Source organism: Molossus molossus, unplaced genomic scaffold (assembly GCF_014108415.1).
Source record: "Molossus molossus isolate mMolMol1 unplaced genomic scaffold, mMolMol1.p scaffold_m16_p_9, whole genome shotgun sequence".
Classification (NCBI taxonomy): Eukaryota; Metazoa; Chordata; class Mammalia; order Chiroptera; family Molossidae; genus Molossus; species Molossus molossus.
The window spans coordinates 27,799,921-27,817,543 of NW_023425403.1; the positions used below are offsets into that span (position 1 = coordinate 27,799,921).

At 34.5% G+C, this 17,623-nt stretch overlaps 1 protein-coding gene across 1 annotated transcript in view; it reads left to right on the forward strand.

The window, feature by feature from the left end:
- LOC118622328 (A disintegrin and metallopeptidase domain 3-like) overlaps positions 1-11,627 on the forward strand; it is a 100,002-nt gene extending 88,375 nt beyond the window's left edge. The window contains exon 17 of the mRNA XM_036249778.1: positions 11,502-11,627. Coding sequence (XP_036105671.1) covers positions 11,502-11,627 — 126 coding nt within the window. The remainder of the gene's footprint in view (positions 1-11,501) is intronic.
- Positions 11,628-17,623: the final 5,996 nt, after the last annotated feature.

Consider the following 17,623-nt stretch of genomic DNA (forward strand, 5'->3'; position numbering starts at 1 on the left):
TTGCCATCTAGTTAACTAGTCTTCTACCATCTTACATAATAATGGAATTCAGCTAATGTTCTGTGGGAAATGAGCCATGCATCTGAAAGCCCTCTAGTTTGTCACACTAGCCCTATATGGATTTCCAGATTACTCATTTCTCTAGCAGTGATCGTTTGCCTGGGAAAGTCTGACCATTGGCCCATGCCCAACTGGGTAATGATGTCCCCATGGAGGGAAAAGAAGAGAGAAACAGAAAAAGGAAGAAAGAGAAGGGAAGGAAGGAAGGAAGGAAGGAAGGAAGGAAGGAAGGAAGGAAGGAAGGAAGGAAGGAAGGAAGGAAGGAAGGAAGGAAGGAGGCTTTGACTTTTCCTGCTTTGTTCAGTAGGAGATTTAAGCTGCCATGAGTTTTTTACTCCCACACCATTTTTATTTTATTTTTTTCAATTTTTATTAATTTATTTTTGTTACAAATGTTTCTCCTTTTTTCCCATAGACACCCTCCTCCTCATCCCGCCCCCCCGCCCCCCAGCATTGTTGTTTATGTCCATTAGTTACGCTTACATGCATATAAGTTTTTTGGTTTATCTCATCCATCCCCTCCACCCCCCCTTCTCTGAGTTCTGTTAGTCTGAACCATACTCCTTTTTATGTCTCTGGGTCTATTTTATTCATCAGCGTATTTTGTTTATTATATTCCACAAATAAGTGAGATCATGTGATATTTGTCTTTCTCTGATTGGCTTATTTCACTTAGCATAATGCTCTCCAGGTCCCTCCACATCGTCTCAAAAAAATAAGAGATCTTTCTTTCTTTTAGATGCATAGTGTTCCATTGTGTATATATACCATAACTTTTTTTATCAGCTCATCTGCTGATGGACATTTGGGCTGTTTCAAGATCTTAGTAATTGTAAATAGTGTTGCTATTTTTAATAAAGAAACCTAAGTAACAGCTTTCTCTTGTGACTGGAGTTTGCCATATGACAGTCTTCATTTTGAAAGCTGACTTTTAGGCCACAGCACTTAAAATAGTTTAATTGCATGGTGCCTATTCTAGGGCAGATCACTTGAGAAGCCTGAATTCTGTAGTCTTTATCAATTCAATTGCTTTAGGAAACAACATACCCTTCTAAGTTTGTCCCTGGGAATAAAATGTGTTACACTGACTGCATTCTGTCAGTGAAAGGAAGAGGTAAGTAGTAAATATTAAGAGCTAACTAGGTCTGTGGTTTTGTGGACAGACTTCCATCCATAATACTACATTTTAGCCACTCTTCCCAATCCCTCCCTTTCAGCTGTCTTCTGTTTTTCCTTATGACTCTGAGGCAGCAGCTCCTCTAGAGCACTGTGAGGCTGATCTACTAGGCTCTCTTCTATGCCATTGTGTTGATGGGGTTGCTTTCCCCACTTTCTTCATCAATGCCCTTCATTTTATTTCAGAATTCCTGTAAGTTTTTAAATCTCTCATCTTCAATTTCCTCTTTCTGATTCTCCTTTACTCTCATCTATTGGGAACAAGTAGGGTATTGTGTGTGCCAGATCTGTCAATCTAAATTGGAATCATTTTGAGGGTATTTAATAATTAATCAAAGTTGTTTTCATTTGTTATCCTGTATTATTCAGTCAATTTTAGAGAGGTCTAAAAGTTAAGGTATTTTTACTTCACTCTCATTTAATGTGGGTCTTTGTAAAAATTATCAATCTACTGATCAATTAATTGATGTATCTGTGTATCTGGATTGATAATCATTAGAAAAGGAGAGAAATTATTTCTTATCAACATGAAGAAAAGTATGTTTGCCTTACTACATGATAAGAATTCTTTTTTATTTTATTTTATTTTTTTTGGTACGTGCCCCTAGCGGGCACCAAACCCGGGACTCTCTGGTCTGCAGGCTGATGCTCCAACCACTGAGCCAAACCGGCCAGGGCCATAATAAGAATTCTTAATAAAACACTCATAAATTTAATAGTGTAATACTAAGCAAATACTATACTACATTGGAGACAGGCATTATTCCAACAATGCAAGTTTGGTTAATATTGGTTGTGATAGAACGTGTCTTTGAATATTTTATTTATAAGATTTAGAATACGAGAATGGTTTATCAAACTGATCCTAGCCACATGGGTATTCTAGAGGAGATAAGAACACATCTTAGCATATGCATTTGAAAAGGAATATGTTGCCCTGGCCGGTTTGGCTCAGCGGTTAGAGCGTCGGCCTGCGGTCCTGAGAGACCCGGGTTCGGTTCCCGCTAAGGGCACGTACCTCGGTTGCAGTTTGTCCCCGGCCCTGGTCGGTTGTGCGGGTGGCAGCCACTCGATGTGTTTCTTTCACATCGATGTTTCTCTCTCTCTCTCTGTTCCTCTCTCTCTCTCCCACTCTACCTGAACAAAAAGTGGAAAAAATGTCCTCGGGTGAGGATAAAAAATAAAATAAAATAAAAATATTTTGAAAAGGAATATGTTTAGGGTATGTAAATATCTAAAGGTAGGCTAGCTAATCAATTAATAAATATAATTAATTCTCATTTTCTTATCCATTTGAATACATAGGACTATAAGAAAATATGCTTACATAAACAGGCATTTCACATAGGACATGTGGTTTTAGTTATATTAAGGATTCTTTTGAATTATGCTGTGACTATTTCTGGAACACTCTGTGTGTGTCTTGTTCAGAGAAGGAAGTCTTATATACTAATTTATATTCAAAACATCATCCCAGCCATTGACCAGAGTTAAGTTCTTTTATGGTGTTTCTTGCTCCCCCCCCCCCCCCCCCCCAGTAAAAAAGCGTCAGCTATAAAATGATCTGTTTACTTAAAAGAGAATTATATCAGAAGCCTGAATCTTAGCATTTTTCTGACTTATTTTCCACCTAAAAACAATCCAGTGAGGTATGACTAGTTTATTATTGCCTCAGTGACAATGTTTAAGGAGCAGAAGAATGAAAATAATTTGTGGACAGGTAATACTGGTTTGTACAACATTTTATGCTTGTTGACTTCATCAGAGCAATTTAAGTTAATTAACTAGCTGATACTTTTTTCCTTATTTACCAATGGTAATAGACACAATTACTATTTTAAACTATTCATCATATATTGGATATTCTACCAGATAACTTGATAAAAGCCGGCAGATAATGTCAGAAAATGCCCCTAAATATATTCAAATTAAGTTAAATTTGGATGGAGGAATATTCACATAAAGTTTATATGTAAATCAGGTTAAGACAATAAATAATTAAAATAAATCTTGTATTCAGTGAGCATTAACTATGTGCCAGACACTGCTTTTGTTTCTTAATGTGTAAGAAATTATTTCATCCTCATGACCTATATGTATATTTTCTGTTCATTTGGGTATAATTATGATTTCAAATTCCCGATGGATAAACTGAAGTATGGAAGGATCAATTACTTGCTCAAAGTCACATTGCTAATGTGAAAGATTAATGATATGTGAATAAATTGAAAAAAATGTAAAAATTGCAGGAACACTCATATTTAGCATTGATCATTAGGTGAGTAAATTAGTTCTTGCTCTGAATATTGGCCTAGTCAATAACTCAAGCATGGATTTAAAAGTATAAAGTTAATTCTCAGCAAATATAAATAAGGATAAAAATATCACTTTCACAGGGTCAGTGTGAATATATATTATAAACATACATAATATATAATATTTATAATATATGTTATAAAAATTGATAGAAAGTGCTAAGACAGAGCCTAGCTCATTACAAGTGATCAGTAAAGTTAGCCATTTTTATGCTTAAGCCAATTAGTATCTGAAAACTCATAGCTTTGCTCTCAAGGGAAAAATAGTGTCTAATTCTCAGTATGTCATATTTCAGTAAATAAGTTCTTTTATTGAATGAATACATGTCATAAAATCCAGATTCATATGTTGCTTTATTTTTATTAATTTGTTTCTGTTACGGATGTTTCTCCTTTTTCCCCCATTGACACCCTCCTCCCCATTCCCCCTACCCCATCCCCAGCTTTGTTGTCTATGTCCATTGGTTATGCGTACATGCATATAAGTTCCATGGTTTATCTCTTCCCCTCAACGCCTCCTCTTCTGAGGTTTGTCTGTCTGTACCCCACCTCTATGTCTCTGGGTCAATTTTGTTCATCACTTTGGTTAGTTCATTATATTCCACAAAAAAGTAAGATCATGTGATATTTGTCTTGCTCTGCTTGGCTTGTTTCACTTAGCAAAATACTCTCCAGGTCCCTCCATGCCATCTCAAAGGATAAGAAATCTTTCTTATAGCTACATAGTATTCCGTTGTGTACATGTACCACAGCATTTATATCCACTCATCTACTGATGGACACTTGGATTGTTTCCAGATCTTAGCTACTGTAAATAGTGCTGCTATGAACATAGGGGTACATATATTCTTTCTGGTGTTTTAGGCTTCTTAGGATATATTACTAGAAGTAGAATCACTGAGTCAAATGGCAGTTCAATTTTTAATTTTTTGAGGTAACACCATATTGTCTTTCATAGTGGCTATACCAGTCTGCATTCCCACCAGCAGTGTACTAGAGTCCCCTTTTCTCCACACCCTCGCCAACACTTGTTTGATGATTTGTTGATGGCAGCCATTCTGACAGGTGTGAAGTGATACCTCATAGTTGTTTTAATTTGCAACTCTCTGATGCTTAGTGACGTTGAGCATTTTTTCATATATCTCTTGGCCATTTGTATTTCCTATTTGGTGAGATGTCTATTTAGGTCCTCTGCCCATTTTTTAATTGGGTTCTTTGTCTTCCTTTTGTTGAGTTGTATGAGCACTCTATATATTTTGGAAATTAGCTCCTTATCTCATGCAACATTGACAATTATGGTCTCCCATATAGTGGGTTCCTTTTCCATTTTGATGATTGTTTCTTTTGCTGTGCAGAAGCTTTTTAATTTGATGTAGTCCCGTGTGTTCATTTTCTTCTTTGTTTCTCTTGCCTTAGGTGTTGTATCAGTAAAAATTCTGCTGCGTATGATGTCTGAAATTTTGTTGCCTACATTTTCTTCTAGAATTTTTATGAATTCGTGAGTCACATTTAAGTCTTCTATCCATTTTGAGTTTATTCTTGTGCATGGTGTAAGTTGGTAGTCTAGCTTCACTTTTTTGCATGTAGCTGTCCAATTTTCCCAACACCATTTATTGAAGAAACTGTCTTGACTCCACTGTGTGCTCTTGCCACCGTTGTCAAATATTAATTAAGCATATTGTCTTGGATCAATTTCTGGATTCTCTGTTCTGTTCCATTGATTTATGTGCCTGTTCTTGTGCCGGTACTAGTCTGTTTTTATTGCAGTGGCTTTGTAGTATAACCTGATATATAGTAATGCGATCCTTCCTACTTTGTTCTTATTTTTCAAGATTGCTGTGGCTATTCGGGGTCTTTTTTGGTTTCATATAAACTTTTTGAGTGTTTTTTCTAGTTCTGTGAAATACGTCATTGGTATTTTGATGGGGATTGCATTGAATCCATAGATTGCTTTGGGTAGTATGGACATTTTAATGATGTTAATTCTTCCAATCCATGAACAAGGTATGTACCTCCACTTTTTTATATCTTTCTGAATTTCTTTTTTTCAATGACCTGTAGTTTCCAGCGAATAGGTTCTTTATTTCTTTGGTTAAGTTTATTCCTAGGTATCTTAGTTTTTTTGCTGTGATGGTAAAAGGAATTTTTTTTTTTTAGTTTCTTTTTCTGTGAGTTCATCATTCATGTACAGTATAAGTATGCCGTCAATTTCTTGATGTTAATTTTGTATCCTGCTACTTTGTCAAATTCATTTATTAAGTCTAGTTGATTTTTGATGGAGTCTTTAGGGTTTTCTATGTACAGTATCCTGCCATCTGCAAATAATGACAGTTTCACTTTCTCTTTTCCAATTTGGATCCCTTTTATTTTTTCTTCATGTCTAATTGTTGTGGCTAAGACTTCCAGTACTATGTTGAATAAGAGTGGTGAAAGTGAGCATCTCTGTCTTGTTCTTGTTCTCAAGGAGAATGCTTTTAGTTTCTGCCCATTGAGTATGATGTTGGCTGTAGGTTTTCATATATGGCCTTTATTATGTTGAGATATGATCCATCTATTCCCACATTGCTGAACGTTATTCTCAGAAATGGGTGCTGGATTTTGTCAAAAGCTTTTTCAGCATCGATATGGTCATATGGTTTTTATCTTTCATTTTGTTTATGTGCTGTATCACATTTATTGATTTGCGACTATTGTGCTATCCTTGCATCCCTGGGATGAATCCCACTTGGTCATGGTGGATACTTTTTTTTGATGTATTGCTGGATCCAATTTGGTAATATTTTGTTAAGGATTTTGGCATCTGTATTCATCAGGGATATTGGCCTGTAGTTTTCTTTCTTTGTAGTGTCTTTATCTGGTTTTGGAATTAGGATTATGCTGGCCTCATAAAATAAGTTTGGCAGTCTTTCGTCTTCTTGGATTTTTGGAATAGTTTGATGAGAATGGGTATTAGATCTCCGAATGTTCAGTAAAACTCCCCTGTGAAGCCATCTGGGTCTGGGCTTTTGTTTGCTAGGAGTTTCTTAATTACATCTTCAATTTCTTTTGTTGTTATTGGTTTGTTCAAGTTTTTTATCTCTTCCCAGTTCGTTTTTGGGAGACTGTGTGTTTCTAGATATTTGTCCATTTCGCTTCAATTGTCTAATTCTCAATATTTCATATTTGATCAAATAAGTTATCTTATTGACTGAATACATGTAATAAAATCCAGAGTTATATGTTGTTTTAAATAAAAAAAATTATTGTTAATATTGCAGGAATCTCCCTCCATTCCCCTTTGCCCTCCTCCAGCCCCAATGCCTCCCCCAATGCCTCCCCCTTCCCTGGCCATTACCATCACTGTCCATGTCCACGGGGTGTGCATACATGTTCTTTAGCTATTTCCTTCACCCTCTTTATTCAGTTACCCCCACTCCCCTTCCCTTGGACACCAGCCAGTCTGTTCCATGCTTCTGGTTCCCTTTTGTACTTCAGTTTATTTTATGTACATATTAGTGAAATCATATAGTATTTGTCTTTCTCTGACTGGCTTATTCCAGGTCCATCTATGCTGTCGCAAAGGGAAAGACTTCTTTCTTTTTTACAGCTTTATAGCATTCCATTGTATAAATGTACCACAAGTTTTTTATCCACTCATCTGTAGATGGGCACTTGGGCTGTTTATAGATCTTGGCTATTGTAAATAATGCTGTTATTATGAACATAGGGATGCACATATTATTTCTGATTGGTGTTTCAGGATTCTTAGGATATATTCCCAGAAGTGGAATTGCTGGGTCAAAAGGCAGTTCTATTTTTAATGTTTTGAGGAAACTCCATACTGTTTTTTATAGTGGCTGCACCAGTCTGCATTCCCACCAGCAGTGAACTAGTGTACCCTTTTCTTCACATCCTCACCAGCATTTATTGTTTGTTGATTTATGGATAGTAGCCACTCTGGCACATGTCAAATGATATCTCGTTATAGTTTTTATTTACATCTCTTTAATAATTAGTGACACTGAGCAAATTTTTATGTGTCCATTGGCCATCTGTAGGTCCTCTCTAGAGAAGTACCTGTTCAGGTCCTTCACCCATTTTTAATTGGATCATTTGTCTTCCTGGTGTTGAGTTGTATACTTTTCAAAATATATATATATATATATATATTTTTTTTTTAATCCTCACCCGAGGACACTTTTCCATTTTTTGTACAGATAGAGTGGGAGGGAGAGAGAGGAAGGGAGAGAGAGAGAGAAACATCGATGTGAAGGGACACATCGAGTGGCTGCCACCCGCACGACCAACCAGGGCCGGGGACAAACTGCAACCGAGGTACGTGCCCTTAGCGGGAATCGAACCCGGGTCTCTCCGGACCGCAGGCCGACGCTCTAACCGCTGAGCCAAACTGGCCAGGGCTCAAAATATATTTTTTGAAATTAACCTCTTAGTGGATGTATAACTAGTGGATATGTTCTCCCATACAGTGGGTTCTCTTTTTATTTTGTTGATGGTTTCTTGTGCTCTGATGTAATCCTATTTGTTTATCTTTTCCTGTTTCCCTTGCCTTCAGAAACATATTGGCAAAAATATTGCTGTGAGAGATGTAAGATTTTACTGCCAGTGTTTTCTTCTAGAGTTTTTATGGTTTTGTGCCTTACATTTAAGCCTTTTATCCATTTTGAGTTTATTCTTGTATATGGTGTAAGTTGATGGTCTAGCATTATTTTGCATATACTTATCCAATTTTCCCAACACAATTTATTGAAGAGACTATCTTTACTCCATCATATGCTCTTGCCTCCTTTGTCAAATATTAATTGACTATAAAGGCATGGGTTGATTTCTGGGCTCTCTGTCCTGTTCCTTTGGTCTGTATGCCTGTTCTTATGCCAGTACCAGATTGTTTTGATTACAATGGCCTTGTAGCATAGTTTGGTAATCCGTATGTAATTCCTACAACTTTGTTTATTTTTCTCAATGTTGCTGAAGTTATTTTGCTTCATTTTTGTTTCTATATAAATTTTTGGAATATTTTTTTCTAGTTCTGTGAAATATGTCATGGGTATTTTAATAGGAATTGCACTGAATCTGTAGACAGCTTTGGGTAGTATGAACATTTTAATGATGTTAATTCTGTCCATCAATGAATGTAATATATGCATCTACTTGTTTGTATCTTCCTTGTTTTCTTTCTTCAATGTCATCTAGTTCTCCAAGTACAGATCTTTTACCTCCTTCATTCAGTTTATTCCTAGGTACTTTATTTCTTTTGTTGCAGTTGTAAGTGGAGTTGTTTTCTTAGTTTCTCTTTCTGCGAGTTCATTATTTTTGTATAAAAATGTAATAGATTTCTGGGTGTTGATTATGTATCCTATAACTTGGCTGAATTCATTTATTAGATCTAGTAGTTTTTAGTGGAGTCTTTAGGGTTTTTTAATATACAAATCATATCATCAGCAGATAATGGCAGGTTTATTTCCTCCTTTCCTGTTTTGATGCCTTTTATTTCTTCTTCTTGTCTGATTACTATGGCTAGACCTTCTAGTACTATGTTGAGCAAATCAGATCCAGCAATACATTAAAGAAGTCATACACCATGTTCAAGTGGGATTTATTCCAGGGATGCAGGCTGGTATAATATTCACATAAACCAAATGCAAGACAAAAATTGCATGATTATATCAATAGATGTTGAAAAAACATTTGATATAATCCAGCACTCTTTTATGATAAAATCTCTAGGAAAGTGGGAATAGAGGGATCATACCTCAACAACAATAAAGGCCAGATATGAAGAACCTATAGCCAACATCATACTCAATGTACACAAACTAAAAGCATTTCCCTTAAGATCAAGAACAAGGCAGGAATGTTTACTTTCACCACTATTATTCAACAGATTCCTATGTTTACATATACAGTGATTGGCAAAAATAGGGGCACAGTTGTGAGTATGCAAAACACAGACTACAAGAATATGTAAATAATTGTAACCTGCATGTCTTTTTCCATGTGAACAACCATAAACCCACTTTTGCCCACTCCTGTACATACAAATCTTGTGCATCTGTTTGCACCAAGAATAATTCTTGAATTCCCTACATTTCATGTTTTAAATGCTAATTTCTTGTTTATAAAATTGTAGGCTTGCTTTCGGGGATCGTGCCAGCCCATTAGTGCCAACAAAAATTATACAACATGTAATTCGACAAGACACTGCAATGGACATGGGGTATATAATAATTACTCTATTTTTATGTATAGTTAAAAAATTTATGTCAATAACATTTTCAGGATAATAATCAGGTTATGATTATATGATGTAGAAACTTCTTATGGAAAATTACAGTCAAATAAGGAAAGTTTCCATATATATATATATTCTATATATGTACATGAATTAATCAGATTGTTTAATCAGATTGTTACAGGTCTCATGAGTAAATAAGCTTTAAACTTTGTAGAAAATGTAATATAAAATATATATTGTTATAATATTAGATCAAGATTGTAACATTTTGGAAGTAGACTTATTAAAGGTTATGTATATATGTATATATATACACTTATGCATACATATAAAATTGTTTATAATTGAGTGTATGTTACTGATATATATTTAAACATGTACAATACATTTATATTACACATATTTCTTATAGTCTAAAATTTTTGTGAGAGCAGAGTTTCTTGTCTATTCTGATTTTTTTCACCCTTGAATGGCCTCAATAAGTTGCCTGTATGTCTGATTCATACTATATTTGAAGTCATTCACTAATGAATTTTGGTTTACTTAACTCTTGTAAATAGTGGTTCAATGATTTCAATGATCATTGTACATTCATATTTGCATATTTATTTGATTTCTTATATTGTTAGCAATAAAATCTGATGGGCCTAATGTATGCACCATTAAAATTTTCAGTAATACTGTCTTCAAGAAATAATATACCAATTTTTGCTCCCATTTATCATGTATAAAAAGGTGGCTTTCCTATAATTCTGACCAGACTAGTTTCTCAGTTTTTTAATCTATTTTAACAAGGTAAATCCACTGTTAATTTGCATTTATTTAATAATTAATTATATAGTTCTTAAGTGTGCATATATGATCATATTTGCCATTTGCATTCTGTTTGCCCATCCATTGTGAAATTATCCACTGAGTCATTGAAATTTTGTAAAGTTTGGAAGTTTTCCCAGCATTCCTATGGCTTTAAATTTGTGACAAGTGACTTCTGCCATACTGATGCTTCATATACTATACCACAGTAATTCAAGAAAAAACTTTAATTTTAATTAAAATTTTGCACAAACCTACTTCTAGATTCTCTGCTGTATTTCTGAACCTATCTTTCAATTTATCCACCAAATCACATTTATAGATATTTTCTAGCAAAATAACTTTTGCTATTTGTGTCTGTTTAAGCAAGTTCTTTCTTTTTTTTCCCTCTCATTCTTTTTTGGTGAAGGTTAGCTCTCCTCACAGCTATTTTTCTTTTATCTAGCACAATTCATAATACATTTAAACTTCCACAATTTTATAATACTTACCCTCATCATTTCTATGCCTTTCTAGAATAATATATTTCAATTATATCATAAATTTTATCAGCTTTTATTTAAAAATACAAAAGACAAATAATAGGAAATCTCTGTGACATCTGAAAAGATGGACATTTATCACATTTTATTTAAGAATTATTTTCCACATTAAAATAAACACTATACCTATAATATACTAAATTATAATACTTGAATAATGTATATTGACCAACAATAACAAATACTGCATTTAATTTTTATTTATGTTTTGATTAAACAATGTTAATGTTGACACTGTTGCTGAAGTCCCCCAATTTCCCTCCTTTGCCCACTTTCACCCACTCCCACCTCCCACTCCTTTGGCCAACACCACATTATATTGTATATATAATGTTCTTAATTTTTATTTTGTTTTGGTTTTAGGTATGCAACGATGAAGACGTTTGTCATTGTGATCCTGGATATGCTCCTCCACATTGTAAGGCAACACCATCATCACCAGGAGGAAGTCTATATGATGGGTTTTGGTATTGGGATAGCAAAAGTTAGTATCTCAATCAGTGTGTTCCAACAGAACTTTCGGTGCTTACAGAAATGTTCTACATCTCCACTGTCAATGTGGCTATTGAATACCTGGCATGTGGATAGTGCAACTAAGGGATGAAAATTTCCATTTTATTTTACTTTATTTAATTTAAATTTAAATAGCCACTTGTGGCTAGTCTGTTGGACAGTGCTAAATCACACTGTCAATCAAGATTTGTATATACTTTTAATTTAAATCTAGATGTGCACATTTTAATAGGTTTCTATATAATTTTAACTATGGTTACACAAAATTTCTATTTCTTTATAGAGTTTTCTAGATTGGTATTATTAAACTACATAATAGGTGATAGTTTTATTATATAGTCTTATTCCAAGGATGTTAACTATTGTGATATACTAGTTCATAACTAAGTTGTATTCGTTTTTTTTTTATCCTCACCTGAGGACACTTTTGCATTTATCTTCATACATAGCCGGAGGGAGAGAGGGAGGAAGAGAGAGAGAAACACCCATGTGAGAGAGATACATTGAGTGGTCGTCATCCACACAACCCTAACTGGGGCTGGGGACAAACTGCAACCAAGGTACATGTCCTTAGAGGGAACCGTACCCAGGAGTCTCTGGTCCACGGGCCAATGCTCTAATGGCTGAGCCAAACTGACCAGGGCCTAAGTTGCATTTTTAAAGTTAACTATACTATAGAAAGGTAAAAATAATAAAATCTTTCACACCCCTAGCATATGGATAGTAGATGGTACAAAATATTTTTCCATTTACTTGGTGCACATTCATGAACAAATGTAGACTATTTGATTTTTCTAAACTTCACAATGTATAAATCTCATAAGAGTTTAATTTCATTAATGTCTTTCCATCATTGGCACTTTTGTTGTTATATATTTTATTTTTTATTGATGATTGATATTTATTTGTATGGATATATCAAACTTTATTTAATTATTCATCCACTGAAGGACATTTGGTTGGTTGCCAATTTTTAGCTACAAGTATTATGAATAGATTTGCAATGAACATTCATGTGGAAGATTCTGCATACAAGTAAATTTTTAATTCTCTGGGAAACATGCCAAGAGTGAAATTGCAGGGTTGGTAGCAAGTTTTTTATAGTTTTAAAAGTGACTGCCAAACTATTCCAACTTTGCTGACCATTTGACATTTACATCAATAATATATAAATAACCCAGTTTTTTGGCATCCTCACCAACTGCTTTATAAGCCATTCAATTAGGTGTGTAATAATATCTCACAGTGGTTTAAATTTGCACTTCCTTAATGGGTAATGATGTTGAATATATTTAATGTTTATTTGGTATGTGTATGTCCTTTTTAATGAAAAGTTTGTTCTGCTCTCATTTTCTCTGCATTTGCTGATTACAAATTGTAAAATGTCTCCCTCCATCAATATAATTTTCTTTATCACTATGGGCAGTAAAAGAAAATTTCTGAATTCTCAGTTGTGTTTAACAGAAGCTAAAATAAAAGGATAGAAATTGACCTTGAGGGGCTTTTTTTGTAACTTCTTGGAAGTTGATATATACTTTGGGCAATAAAATAAAAAAAATTGAAACTGTCCAATGGAATAAAATTGAGAGCCCGGATATAACCCCCCACATATGTGGTCTAATAATTTTCCATATGGATGCCATGACCATTAAATGGGTGAAAGGACAGTCTTTTCAGCAAATTGAGATAGTAGATATTAGCAAGCAAAAGAATAAGCTTGGACTGTTGCTTAAACCATATGTAAAAATTAACTACAAATGGATTGGAAATTTAAATATGAAAACTAAAATTATTAGAGGAAAACTGGGGGCAATATTCAAAACATTGGGTTTTTGCAGTGATTTCTTAGATATGGCACCAAAAATACAGAAAACATAAGTAGCTAAATTTGAATTCATCATAATTGAAAACTCTTCTCCAGCAAAGAGCACTATCAACAAAGGGAAAAAGTAGCCCATGTAATGAGAGAAAATGTTTGCAAATTATATATCAGATGAAAAATCAATTGAAAGCATGGACTCAAACCCATGTCCATAACAGTATTATAATTCACAACTGACAAAAGGTGGAAACACCCAAATGTCCATCAACAGAAAAATGAGGAAGCAAAATGTGATATATTCATACAATGGAATATTAGTTAGCTTTAAAAAAAAATAAAATTCCTGTGTACATTACAACATGGACAGAACTTGAAGATCTTATGCTAACTAACAAGCTAGTCACATTCTGGATGTGATACTGAATGATTCTGCATTTTTGAGGTACGTAGAATGATGAAATCCATAGAAAGAAAGTAAAACAGTAGTTACAAGTGCTGTGCGGAGGGAAAAAACGGCAAGTTAATGGTTAAAGGGTAAAGAGTTTCTTTCACAATAAAAAGACTGGAGTTTTATGATGGTAATGGATTTACAACAATGTTAATGTGCTTAATGCCACCTATTGTGCACTTAAAAATGTTTAAAATGATAAATTTTATGTGTTGAGCATTTTACCACAATAAAAATAAATTAGAAGAATTCCATTTTCTGTACCACCAAAGATAATATAACTTTTAAAAATAATGTTATGCAAAGAAGTATAAATATACACTGAAAGTAAAATATATTATTAAAAGATCTAGATAAAAGTAAAGATATCTAATGCTTGTATTGGAAGTCTTGATATTGTTATTAGAGAATTACTTCCCAAATTGATATAAATATTCAACCCAATTATTAATAAATCCAAGTTGCCTTTTTGCAGAAATCATCAAGCCAATCCTAAAAGTCGTGCAGAAATTGAAAACTAGGATTTCAAGAAAACTTGAAACTGAAATCATATTTCTCATTTTCAAAACATATTACAAAACTAAACTAATCAGAAGTGCAATTACTGTCCTAAGAGTACAGATAACATATATAGTTTAATGGAATAGAATACAGAGTCCAGAACTAAAAGATTTGTTAATTACAGTCATTAATTTTTGACAAGGATGTCAAGGCAATTAAATGGGGAAATAATGGTTTTTTCAACAAATGGTGCTGGGAAAAGTAGATATCTACATGGAAAACAAAGAAGTTCGATTGCTACATCACAACCACTCAAAAATTAACTTAAAATGGATCATAGATCCAAACATTTCTGCTACTGTGAACTCTGTCCTTTGCCTCCTTACCTCAGTGAAACGCTGCAGTGTACCCAGAACTCCAATTCTCTGCTGAGATCAGCAAATTGTCCATCGGTAAAATTGAATTTTCATAAAATCAATCATATTTTCTTTCTTTAGATATTAAAGTTTTGCATTTCCTGTTGACTTCCAGAAATCATTCCCCTAATGTATATTGTCTTATTTTATATTTTTATTACAAGAGGTCTAGTTTGGCACCATTTAATAGAAAAAATTTAATCATAGCTAAAGTAAAAACCATACCTTTCTTCCTTAAGGTAATGGCTATCTCTCAATCCAATAAGTAGGGGCAATTTCTTTAATCAACTTCTAGTACATAAGAAAAAAGATCCACTTCCAAAATGATATTTTGAGTGAAAATGGACTAAGGGAGAGTTTACTTTTTCTGATGGATGAAGCAGGGAGAGTTTTAGAACTGTTGAGTTCTATCATAGTGGAACACTGCAGCATATTTACTTGATTTCAATCCTTTTGCAAATATTTGCCAATTATTTCCTATAATACATAAAATATCCTGAATCATTTTGTTTTAGGTAAATCAATTCTTATTAACATGTAATTGGATTGTGAGTGTTTCTTTTCTTTTTTTGGGTAATATAGGTAGTTTATTTATTTATTTCTTTATTTTTTGTCAGTTCTGAGTTATTTATTTATTTATTTATTTATTTATTTATTTTATTTATTTTTATCCTCACCCGAGGATATTTTTCCATTTTTTGTACAGATAGAGTGGGAGGGAGAGAGAGGAATGGAGAGAGAGAGAAACATCGATGTGAAGGGACACATCGAGTGGCTGCCACCCGCACGACCAACCAGGGCCGGGGACAAACTGCAACCGAAGTACGCGCCCTTAGCGGGAACCGATCCCGGGTCTCTCCGGACCGCAGGCCGACGCTCTAACCACTGAGCCAAACTGGCCAGGGCTAATTTTATTTTTGTTACAGATGTTTCTCCTTTTTTTCCCCATTGACATCCATCCCCACAACCCCCCCGCCCCATCCCCGGCTTTGTTGTCCATGTCCATTAGTTATGCATACATGCATATAAGTTATGTGGTTTATCTCTTCCCACCTCCCAACACCCCATCTTCTAAGGGTTGTCAGTCTGTACTCTACTTCCGTGTTTCTGGGTCCACCCTATTCCTCATACTGTTATATTCATTATATTCCATATATAAGTGGGATCATGTGATCATGTGGTATTTGTCTTTTTCTGCTTGGCTTGTTTCACTTAGGATAATACTTTCCAGGTCCCTCCATGTCGTCTCAAAGGATAAGAGGTCTTTCTTACTGCATAGTATTCCATTGTGTATACGTACCACTGCTTTTTTATCCATTTGTCACCTGATGGACACTTGGGCTGTTTCTAGATCTTAGCTATTGTAAAAAGTGCTGCTATGAATATGGAGGTATATATATTCTTTGAGATTGGTGTTTCAGGCTTCTTAGGGTATATTCCTAGAAGTGGGATCACTGGGTCAAATGGAAGTTCAATTTTGAATTTTTTGAGGTAGCACCATATTGTTTTCCATAGTCGCTGCGCCAGTCTGCATTCCCACCAGCAGTGCACTGGAGTCCCCTTTTCTACACACCTTCACCAAAACTTGTTTGATGATTTGTTGATGGCGGCCATTCTGACAGGTGTGAGGTGATACCTCATTGTTCTTTTAATTTGAATCTCACTGATGATTAGTGATGTTGAGCATTTCTCCATATGTCTCTTGGCAATTTGTATGTGCTGGTTGCAGAGGTGTCTATTCAGCATCTCTGCCCATTTTTTAATTGGGTTCTTTGTCTTCATTTTGTTGAGTTGTACGAGTACTTTATATATTTTAGAAATTAACCCTTTATCTGATGTATCATTGGCAATGATGTTCTCCCATAGAGTGGGTTGCCTTTCCATTTTGATGGCTGTTTCTTTTGCTGTGCAGAAGCTTTTTAGTTTGATGTAGTCCCATGTGTTCTTTTTTTCCTTTGTTACTGTTGCCTTACATGAGTATCAGTGAAAATTCTGCTGCGTATGATGTCTGAAATTTTGTTGCCTACATTTTCTTCTAGAATTTTTATGGTTTCACGGGTCACATTTAAGTCTTTTATCCATTTTGAGTTTATTCTTGTGTATGGTGTAAGTTGATGGTCTAGTTTCATTTTTTTTTGCATGTAGCTGTCCAATTTTCCCAACACTATTTATTAAAGAGGCTGTCTTTACTCCACTGTATGCTCTTACCACCTTTGTCAAATATTAATTGAGCATATTGCCTTGGGTCCATTTCTGGGTTCTCTGTTCTGTTCCACTGGTCTATATGCCTGTTCTTGTGCCAGTACCAGGCTGTTTTGATTACAGTTGCTTTGTCGTATAACCTGATATCTGGTATTGTGATCCCACCTACTTTGCCCTTCTTTTTCAAAATTGCTGTGGCTATTCGGGTACATTTTTGGTTCCACATGAACTTTTGGAGTATTTGTTCTAGTTCTGTGAAATATGTCATTGGTATTTTGATGGGGATTACATTGAATCTATAGATTGCTTTGGGTAGTATGGACATTTGAATAATGTTAATTCTTCCAATGCATGAACAAGGTATGTGCTTCCACTTTTTTTATATCTTACTCTATTTCTTTATTCAATGTCCTGTAGTTTTCTGCGTATAGGTCCTTTACTTCTTTGGTTAAGTTTATTCCTAGGCATCTTAATTTTTTTGCCATGATGGTAAATGGGATTGTTTTTTTAGTTTCTCTTTCTGTGAGTTCATCATTGGTGTATACGAATGCCATCAATTTCTTGATGTTAATTTTTGCATCCT